The 10,564-nt window shown below is 31.8% G+C and overlaps 2 protein-coding genes across 2 annotated transcripts; both read left to right on the top strand.

The window, feature by feature from the left end:
- LOC109332579 (LOB domain-containing protein 38-like) lies at window positions 3,859-5,663 on the top strand. Its single transcript, XM_019567556.1, has 4 exons — window positions 3,859-4,206; window positions 4,263-4,448; window positions 4,546-5,054; window positions 5,505-5,663. Exons 2-4 carry the CDS (start codon window positions 4,265-4,267, stop codon window positions 5,661-5,663), a joined length of 852 nt encoding a protein of 283 aa, XP_019423101.1. The 5' UTR covers window positions 3,859-4,206; window positions 4,263-4,264.
- LOC109333395 (LOB domain-containing protein 38-like) lies at window positions 5,511-6,965 on the top strand. Its single transcript, XM_019568869.1, has 3 exons — window positions 5,511-5,856; window positions 5,913-6,098; window positions 6,196-6,965. The coding sequence occupies exons 2-3, from the start codon at window positions 5,915-5,917 to the stop codon at window positions 6,708-6,710; spliced, it is 699 nt and encodes a 232-aa protein (XP_019424414.1). The 5' UTR covers window positions 5,511-5,856; window positions 5,913-5,914; the 3' UTR covers window positions 6,711-6,965.

Here is a 10,564-nt window from a genome sequence, read left to right on the forward strand (position 1 = left end):
TAAGTTTTTTTCCTGTTATTTTCTCCAGCAAATCAAAGAGAGTGTTAAAAATTTAAAATTCAATGTCATCAATATAGTGGCTTTTTTATTTGTGCAAATATTCATTTTTGTGGTATCAATCATTCATTTAATAATAAATAAGATTCTTTTTCTATGAAATTTCATAATCCTAAATACTATAAAAGTAAAATAACATGATAAAAAATTAATAAGTCCTTAAAAGTTAAGATTCAATTCTATAACCAATATTTGTTCAAAAATATGTAATTATATATTTCAAAATGAATTAATTTCTTAAAATCAGCAGTTAACCATAAGTATTCTTTAAGAAAGCGATAAGGATGATAGGTTAACCACATATTTTTATAATACTTTTTAAATATTTATTTAATAAAATATTTTTATTATTAAATAATGAACTAAAAACTAATTTATTTTTAATTTTTTAAAAAGATCAATTTATATTTTATCAAATAAAAAAATGGTATAAAAAGGTGGTGTCAATATGAATATTGTGCGCCACCTCACTCATGCTTCATTATGAGTCATTCACGATAGACTGACTTTGCTTTTTCAGCCACTTTTACAAAACAAAACTAATTAAAACCAAGCAGCAACACTAATCATTAAAAAAATGTAAATGGGAATTGGTAAAAATAATTAATTGTTAAACTCAAAATAAATTGAGTGTTTTAGGTCTAGATTAAAAAATATTGAACAATTCTGGGCAAATTGCCCATGGACAAGTGAAATGGTTTAAGGGTGACACTGTGGGAAGATAATATGAAGGGCTAAATGAGCTGAAAATTTTGAGATACATAGGTAGGTAATTGAATTAAAAATACTTGATTAAATGTTTAATGATTGAGAAAAAAATCTATAGATTATAGTGTCTGAGTTTTATGTACTGTTACTGTATAATTTATAATTGGTGTTTAATCACCATTCACTTACTATAATGTAAATTCAATTTAATTTTAACTAATTTAATTAATTATTGACCCCAATCTTTGTCCAGTTCTAGATCTCCGTACCTGTCTACAATTTTTTTTATTAAAAATATATAATATGCTACATGAGCTATAACTATAAGTAAGTGGTGTGAAACATGGTCAATTTTTTATTAAGAAAAACTCAATGGTTCGACAACCACATACAACAACGAAGGCTATTGAATAATGATGAAGTACAGCATCATAGACACTTGGAGTAGCAAGACAGAAAAGAATCCAACGAGTTTGAAAAGTAAAATTTTCTAATATTTTATTATAATTGAGATTTAGTTAAGCATGTTTTGTGTAAGAATTTTAGAAATCTTACTATAAACAAGGGTGGCTTACAATGTTACAAGAGCATCGAGTCATGTTCATATAGTCTATTTAAAACATGCATGGCTCTGTGTAAATAACATATATCTATTGAATATTCATACTTAATTACTAGCCCAATAAAATGAATGGATATAGAAAAGTGATTGGTTGATTCATTATTATTAAAAAAATGTAATTAAAATAGAGGTTACTTGGAGTCATAAGGTGATATAATAGTTAAAGTAAATGAGATTAAGGAATAGAGTATAAGAGATTGTGAGTTCGAGCCTCATCCATGACAAAATAAGAGTTATAAAATGGTTTGATAGTTAGAAGTGAAATGAAATATATTGATGGTTGAAGTCTCATTCACAACAAATACTAATATGCTAACGGAACTTCATCAGAATCAAATCCATTGTCTATTATTTCATTGGAGGAAATTATCAACTTCAAATGACTTCCATTTTGTTTCCCAATATAAAGATTAAGAATTCAAAAATGGTGGGTTTATAGGTGGTTTAAGCCTTTAAAGTCGTACATTATAAAAAATTATACCAAAGTTTTGACAAAAATAAGGTATCGTCGTATAAAATATGATGCTGAATAAAAAATTGAATCCCCTTATTTATATATAAAAGTTGACTATAGAAAATTTATACCAAATTAAACCATAACATAAAATTTAAATAAGTTAAAAATAAAAACCTAGAGACAAGTGGTAGCAAAATCTGTGTGCATATGTTGGGGAGAATAGAATGCATGTGTTTCCTGATCTTACACCAAACCCTCACAGTCATTAGTGCCTTAAATTAATTATATATTTTTTCATGCTTTCATGCCCTCTCCCATTTTTACAACTGTTTTTTATTTCCTTTCCCACTGGTTGCCCCAATCCACATATGTTCTCCCATTATTTTATGTTATTTCATAAGTTAGGAGATATAATATTGATCATAGAAATATTTAATAATTATAATTATAATTTAAATAAATTTTTTGAATAACCAAAAATGATGATATATAAAGTGATACAAAAAATATGAGACAACAAATATGTTTTCATAACATATACCTAGCACATGGTACGGAATACTGTATTATTTACAGTATTTAACTGTTTTCTTTTCAAAACTCGTACATGTGCACGCCATTCCTTGCTTCTCAAGTTAAAAAGGATGACATCACCCTCTTAGGAAAAATGAAGAGAAAAAAAATACATTATCTTTTTCCTTGGTACCTTTTTTCATATAGGGTATGATCATATTTGAGTATCAACTCTGATATACAAATACTATTTTATAATATACACTTGTTTGTACTAAAAATAGATTATAAAAGTTAGCATGCATAATCTAGATACACATGGCCAGTTGGCTACATCATGTATTAGATTATTAATCATTAAAATTATTGATTAGTTATTCACATTTAATACTCAGTCTTAAAAAAATTACCTTCAACTACGTATTTAATTTATTTTTATTGTATTATCTGATTTTTTATTTTTTATTATTTATAAATGTTAATTTTTGTATGACAATATGAACATGTCTATGTCCACTTAAATTTTACAGGCATTTGCGGACATGGACAATAAAGGTCAGGCGGCTCAGTTTACCATATCTAGTTGAGGCTATAATAGACTTTAGAGTGAATTACACTGACACCTCCTGTGTTTTAGTTAAATTACACAAATCACCCAAACCTTTTTAAACACTACACAAACCACCCATATTTATACATATATATTACACTAACTACCTTTGTAAGATATATAAGTGTAATTTATTAAACAAAAATAGTGACGGGTGTAATTAAGTCAAACAAAATATGTTATATTGTGGAGACGAAACCAAAAAATATAAACTTGATGTATATTCATTATTTTTTATTCGTTACAAATTACATCAGTAAGTAAGTCTAAGGATGTGTTCAAATTACTCTTGTATTATGTTGTAAGTAACCAAAATAAAGAATAAACATCAACTTTTATTTAAGAAATTACACTTATCTATCTTACAGGGATAATCAATGTAACACACAATTATATATATATATATATATAATTAGGGGGTTTGTGTAGGTTTTAAAAAAGTTTAGGTGGTTTGCGTAATTTCACAAAAACTCATGGGGTGTCAGTGTAATTTACTCTAGATTTTAAGTATAAAATTAGTGTTCAAAATAATAATTAATATTCTTGCATATTTTTAAACATCATTCATAGCTAAATTTTTATAGCTCAAGTCTCCATCGCCATTGCCGGGACTTAAACTTAGGTGTTCAAGCTTATCTCAATAATCAAATATAAATAATGTGGGTAAACTTTTATACTATTACTACACTAAGATTGTTTATATCAAAAGTTACTTTGAAGAGTTAATATTTTCTTGCTACTAATATAAGTAAGTAATCACACTTTTTTAAGATGTGCCATTATATCACCTAACAAATATGGCCTATAGAACTTAGTTTACGCAGAGATCTAATAAGACCAAATATCACTATATCCATAATTTGTTGATATTTGAATTATCGGTATAGGGCATCCATGAGCTGAAAATTTGTGACGAAAAGGAAAGGCAGGAAAAGAATATATCCAACGGCGGAGGAACATTCATCCGCGGAAACACGGAGCTGCTCACGCCAAAGACTTTGGAATCTCACCCTTCTCTACATTCACTGAAACTTTGTCATTCCTGACTCATCACACTCCCTTTCTCTCTCTTTTCTCTCTCTCTCTCCTCGTCTCACCAAACCTAACCTTAGTTAATTACCAACCCAACCCCATTCTCTCTCTCCATTCACCATTTATTTATTTGTCCTAACTCAACTACACCTTCACCACCATTCTCATTACTTATTCATGTCAGGGCAATTTTGCAACCACCTCTAATCAAATCACTAACACTATCTATCTATCTATCTATCCATTTATTTATTAGTTTTGAGGCATGAGTTGCAACGGGTGCAGAGTCCTTCGTAAGGGTTGCAGCGAGTCGTGTATTTTACGACCTTGTCTTCAGTGGATCGACACTCCTGAAGCACAAGGCCATGCTACTATTTTCATTGCCAAATTTTTCGGTCGTGCTTGTCTCATGTCTTTCATTTCCAACGTCCCTGAAATTCAAAGACCTGGTTATTTTCTAACTTAACTTCAACTTCACCTTATTCAATTCATATTTCTATATTCAAATCTTGTGAGGTAACGTTTCTTTTCTTTTTCAATATGTAGCTTTGTTTCAATCTCTGTTATTCGAAGCTTGTGGACGAACAGTTAACCCAGTCAATGGCGCTGTTGGACTTCTATGGACTGGTAACTGGCACGTGTGTAAGGCGGCGGTTGAGACTGTGCTCCGTGGCGGCACTCTGAGTCCGATGCCGGAGTTTCTTGCCATTGACGCGCCGACTCCGACTTCCGATGACGCATCCGAAGGGGAAGTTACCTGCAACGACATGTGGAGGTTGCGAGATCCGAACTCCAATTTTCGGTTCACCAGTTCAAGTTCTAAGGTCTCTTCCAGTGGAAAACGCAAACGATCGGAGGAAATCGATGATCTCAATCTCCGATTGACGCCAAGTTTCTTGCAGAACTCGCAAGCGTACATTTGCCGACGAGATATTCGGCGGCCAGGCTCGCCGTCGATGAATTCGGAGGAGTCCGTGACGACGACGGCATGCTTGGATAGCGGGCTCGGAGATCGTTACGCTCACGGCGATGACAGAAAAGTCCTCAACCTTTTCGTTTGTTAGGTGGTTTGCGTAATTTCACAAAAACTCATGGGGTGTCAGTGTAATTTACTCTAGATTTTAAGTATAAAATTAGTGTTCAAAATAATAATTAATATTCTTGCATATTTTTAAACATCATTCATAGCTAAATTTTTATAGCTCAAGTCTCCATCGCCATTGCCGGGACTTAAACTTAGGTGTTCAAGCTTATCTCAATAATCAAATATAAATAATGTGGGTAAACTTTTATACTATTACTACACTAAGATTGTTTATATCAAAAGTTACTTTGAAGAGTTAATATTTTCTTGCTACTAATATAAGTAAGTAATCACACTTTTTTAAGATGTGCCATTATATCACCTAACAAATATGGCCTATAGAACTTAGTTTACGCAGAGATCTAATAAGACCAAATATCACTATATCCATAATTTGTTGATATTTGAATTATCGGTATAGGGCATCCATGAGCTGAAAATTTGTGACGAAAAGGAAAGGCAGGAAAAGAATATATCCAACGGCGGAGGAACATTCATCCGCGGAAACACGGAGCTGCTCACGCCAAAGACTTTGGAATCTCACCCTTCTCTACATTCACTGAAACTTTGTCATTCCTGACTCATCACACTCCCTTTCTCTCTCTTTTCTCTCTCTCTCTCCTCGTCTCACCAAACCTAACCTTAGTTAATTACCAACCCAACCCCATTCTCTCTCTCCATTCACCATTTATTTATTTGTCCTAACTCAACTACACCTTCACCACCATTCTCATTACTTATTCATGTCAGGGCAATTTTGCAACCACCTCTAATCAAATCACTAACACTATCTATCTATCTATCTATCCATTTATTTATTAGTTTTGAGGCATGAGTTGCAACGGGTGCAGAGTCCTTCGTAAGGGTTGCAGCGAGTCGTGTATTTTACGACCTTGTCTTCAGTGGATCGACACTCCTGAAGCACAAGGCCATGCTACTATTTTCATTGCCAAATTTTTCGGTCGTGCTTGTCTCATGTCTTTCATTTCCAACGTCCCTGAAATTCAAAGACCTGGTTATTTTCTAACTTAACTTCAACTTCACCTTATTCAATTCATATTTCTATATTCAAATCTTGTGAGGTAACGTTTCTTTTCTTTTTCAATATGTAGCTTTGTTTCAATCTCTGTTATTCGAAGCTTGTGGACGAACAGTTAACCCAGTCAATGGCGCTGTTGGACTTCTATGGACTGGTAACTGGCACGTGTGTAAGGCGGCGGTTGAGACTGTGCTCCGTGGCGGCACTCTGAGTCCGATGCCGGAGTTTCTTGCCATTGACGCGCCGACTCCGACTTCCGATGACGCATCCGAAGGGGAAGTTACCTGCAACGACATGTGGAGGTTGCGAGATCCGAACTCCAATTTTCGGTTCACCAGTTCAAGTTCTAAGGTCTCTTCCAGTGGAAAACGCAAACGATCGGAGGAAATCGATGATCTCAATCTCCGATTGACGCCAAGTTTCTTGCAGAACTCGCAAGCGTACATTTGCCGACGAGATATTCGGCGGCCAGGCTCGCCGTCGATGAATTCGGAGGAGTCCGTGACGACGACGGCATGCTTGGATAGCGGGCTCGGAGATCGTTACGCTCACGGCGATGACAGAAAAGTCCTCAACCTTTTCGTTTGAGGATTCATATCTTTTTCACTTGAAGGAGTTACATGCACGCGTAGTAGTGTAGGATTTTGTTTTTTGTTCCTTTTGTTAAAGGCTTTGTTTTGAGAAGAGTGTTTTACCTGAATTGAAATATGGTCAGGTTTTGTAAGATACCTACATACACAAGATTTCTCTCTTCAATATTGTTACTGAGGGAAAGATGAGTGTTCGTCGGTGATAATTTTCATTTTTGTTGTTGTCTATGATATGATGTATCAAACATGTTATGATGCATGATTACTAAATAATAATAATAATAATAATAATAATAATAATTAAATGGTTGTTTTTTGTTCTTGATAATTTCGTCGGTAATGTATAATAGTTAATGAATATGAGCTTGATTTGGATGAATAAATAATGACAATTAAACCTTAGTTTGATTTCATTTGATGTTGTCCTTAATGCTATATACATTGTTTGTAGATAAAATAACCTAAATCTTTCTTAATAATTTTGCTTCATCACAAAAGACATGAGGGGGGTTTTAGTTTACCAGCTAAAACTCCTAACCTAAACGTTTTGTAGTTGATCCGTTCACAAAAGACATGAAGGGGTTCTGACTCTATGATGACTCAGCCATCCAAAATGTCCTTATCCATTTTTTGCGGTGCAGTTGAACTCACTGATGTAAATAAGTTCTTAACTATTATTCTTTGAGCATAGTCTTAATATTTCTTTGTCCTAATCTCGAGGATTCAACTTTGAGATGGTAGGGTCATTAATTAGTTTGTACAGACTTGTGAAGTTTTGATTGGTAAAATAGTGGAACCTAGCTGTGGGGACAAGGATCATATACATGCCGAAAAAATACATGTTATTTATTCCAAGTTAATCTTATTTTACAAAATAATATATAAAAAATATTTATATTTTTATAATTTTTCTTTTTATTTATGTATTACTTTTTAATTAGATTGATACACAAATGAGATACACTAGCTATCTCCATTTGTGGGAGCTTCTCTCGTGCAGGTAAGCTCTAACTATGTTCTTTGCTAAAAAACTGGCAGAGACATAATATCAGACTATCAGCTTTGGGTAATAGAACACAGTTTTGGTAGAGACATATACATAATACATACGAATATATATATATGGATAAAAAATATATGCATTGAGTTTTATATATTGTCATTGTATTATCCACAATTAATATTTAATTATTATTGACTTTTAAAAAAAGAATAATTCAAATAAATGGTGGAAAATGAAACACATCCATAAATTTTACTAATATATATATATATATATATCTCTGTTAGTGACCCCTCCTCATCTGCAAGCTCAGAAGTATAAACAATCTTTGGGATTTATATTTTGGGTATTAAGATTCAGAATGTGTAACCCATACGATTACAAAATTACAATTATGATGAAAGGAGATTCCCAAAATTGTAATAATGTGGCCTTATCGAAAACAGTTTTAATAAAAACAGGTGGAAGAGGCGTGAGACAAAGAGAGTAGAGGCCGTTAGACGACGTTTGGAGGAAGCGAAGAGACGTATGAAGTAGAAAAGGTAGAATGATGGAACAAAAGAGCTACAAATACAAATAAAATTGCTGACTTCGTATTGTCTCTGCGTTTCTCTTTACCATTAGCGACACACAATATGGTACGAACGCGTCAGCGTCAGGTTTTTGCTGTTTTCCTTCTCTTGTCCAATTCTTTCTTACTGCTAGGGATAATGTTCTATGATTGCTAACTGTAAGAAATATTTTGTGTGTACCATTTGTATTCAATTATTAATAACCTTAAACAATGTAATATTAATGTTTGTTTTTTATAAGATAATATAATATATATATTTTTAATATAAAGATTTAAACATAAATAATATATCATCCACTATTCAAATCATAATTTCTTTGTTTATAGGTATCATTTTTTAAGTATACTGTTTTCCTTTTTGATGCCGATTCTAGGATTTTGTTTTGGGTGCCTCTAATTTTGAGTTTTGGGGTGAGGGTTATATTTTGGGTCTCTACCAAGAAAACAAGCTTAAATTAAGTTGCATGTATGTCCTTCACCCACCAAAGCCCCTTCTCCATCAAACTATCTCTCTGCCTTTTCTCTTTCAGCATTACAGATTCAAGAAACTTCGTTTCACGTAAACCCTAATCCCATGAGATTCAAGCTTCACCACAACCATAATCTTAAGTTTTCCCCATTAACTTAACTTAATTAGCCTTTTCTATGTAGAATTTTATGATGGTGAAAATTGATTAAATTTAAGTATGAGTATGAGTTAGTTCAAACAATTTATTATATAAGCATAATTTGTTACAAATATTAAGATAATAAACTCAAACAATAATTAAGGAAATAAAATTCAACTCAAATAAAATTAAAAGATAATAATATCATTTTTTAATTGGAATCTTAACCCACGTAAATGTTTAATTTCTTATTGCTCATAAGCTTCTTGTTGTAAATATATAATTATTAAATAATCCCGTTAAATCTTGTAATATTGCTACCCTTTATAAAAATATTGAAATGTATTGGTTGGAAGATATGCGGGTGGATATTTCCAACTTGTTAGACAATGAACTTTATCAACAGCAATAAAATGCATATCTTTACAATTAAAAAAAGAGAACAAATCATAATCAAACACCATTGAACAAATCATAATCAAACTGATTCATATGTCTCATTCTGCTCCAAATTGGGGGCAGTGAGTGCGAGCCACTTCATCACCACAAAGCCACAGAAAATTGCAATATATTTTGCTAATCAAATCGTAGATAATCTTTATAAGATGTGGAGAAAAGAAAGTAAACAAACCGATTTGTGGATGATTTGAATGGAAAGTGAGTGGAGTATGTGGCTTTTCTTTCTGCAATGCTGCGTCTCGCCGCATTTGCCATGGACCCCACTGAACCTTCTGTGTTCATAATTAGACTTCTTTCTATTATTGGAGAGGTAAATTATAACAAAATACATTTAAAAAAATTAAAAAATAATGAGATTTATGATCTTTAATTTTTATTAAAAATGTATTACAAAATATATCTGGTATCTTCTATATGAGTTTTACTCCTGTTTCCACATACACCTCATCTTCCACTACCTCTCTCCATTCTTATATTCAACAAAAGATAACTTCACAATCAATCATCTTTATTTTTTAAAGTTCTCATTCCCTGTGCCTCACCCTCCACCTTCATTGGAAATAGAATCACTCTATGTTACAACTAATATTTATGATATTTTAATGTCTTGGTTTAGTTGAATAAATTTTTACTAGATTTCAATATAGACCAAAAAATTAATTGTTCAATTTACCTGAACAATACTTATTGAGAATAACATAACTACACACTAAAAAAGATGTTGAAGTTTATATATATTGTAAACTGATTTTTTTTGAAGTAATAGATTTGTCAATTTCCATTACAAGGTTGCTCTTTAACATTTTTTGGATTAGGCCTTACAGGTTCAGATAAAAAAATTTCTCTTAAATATAGTAGTAATTTCATAAAACTCCATTTCAAAAATGGTAAATTACATTTGACCCATGCGGTTCGGCCCCAAAATATTTTATCCCTTTGGGCTTTGGTTTAAACTTTGACAGTACCCTGTATTTTATATTGTTACCAGCAAGAGGCAATTCCCCATTTTCTAATTTTTAAATCATTTGTTCTAAAATTGTGATTCTTTTTATATGTAAATGCCTTATTCTATCTTCGAAATATGTAAAATACTATAATTTAAAGATGTAATTTAAAGTTCAAACATATTGAAATTCTCTCTTAATTAAAATAATATAATTTTTTTTGTTTAGCTAAACAAATTTCTATTTAAGTACATAAGATGATCA

Source organism: Lupinus angustifolius, chromosome LG18, assembly GCF_001865875.1.
Source record: "Lupinus angustifolius cultivar Tanjil chromosome LG18, LupAngTanjil_v1.0, whole genome shotgun sequence".
Lineage (NCBI taxonomy): Eukaryota > Viridiplantae > Streptophyta > Magnoliopsida > Fabales > Fabaceae > Lupinus > Lupinus angustifolius.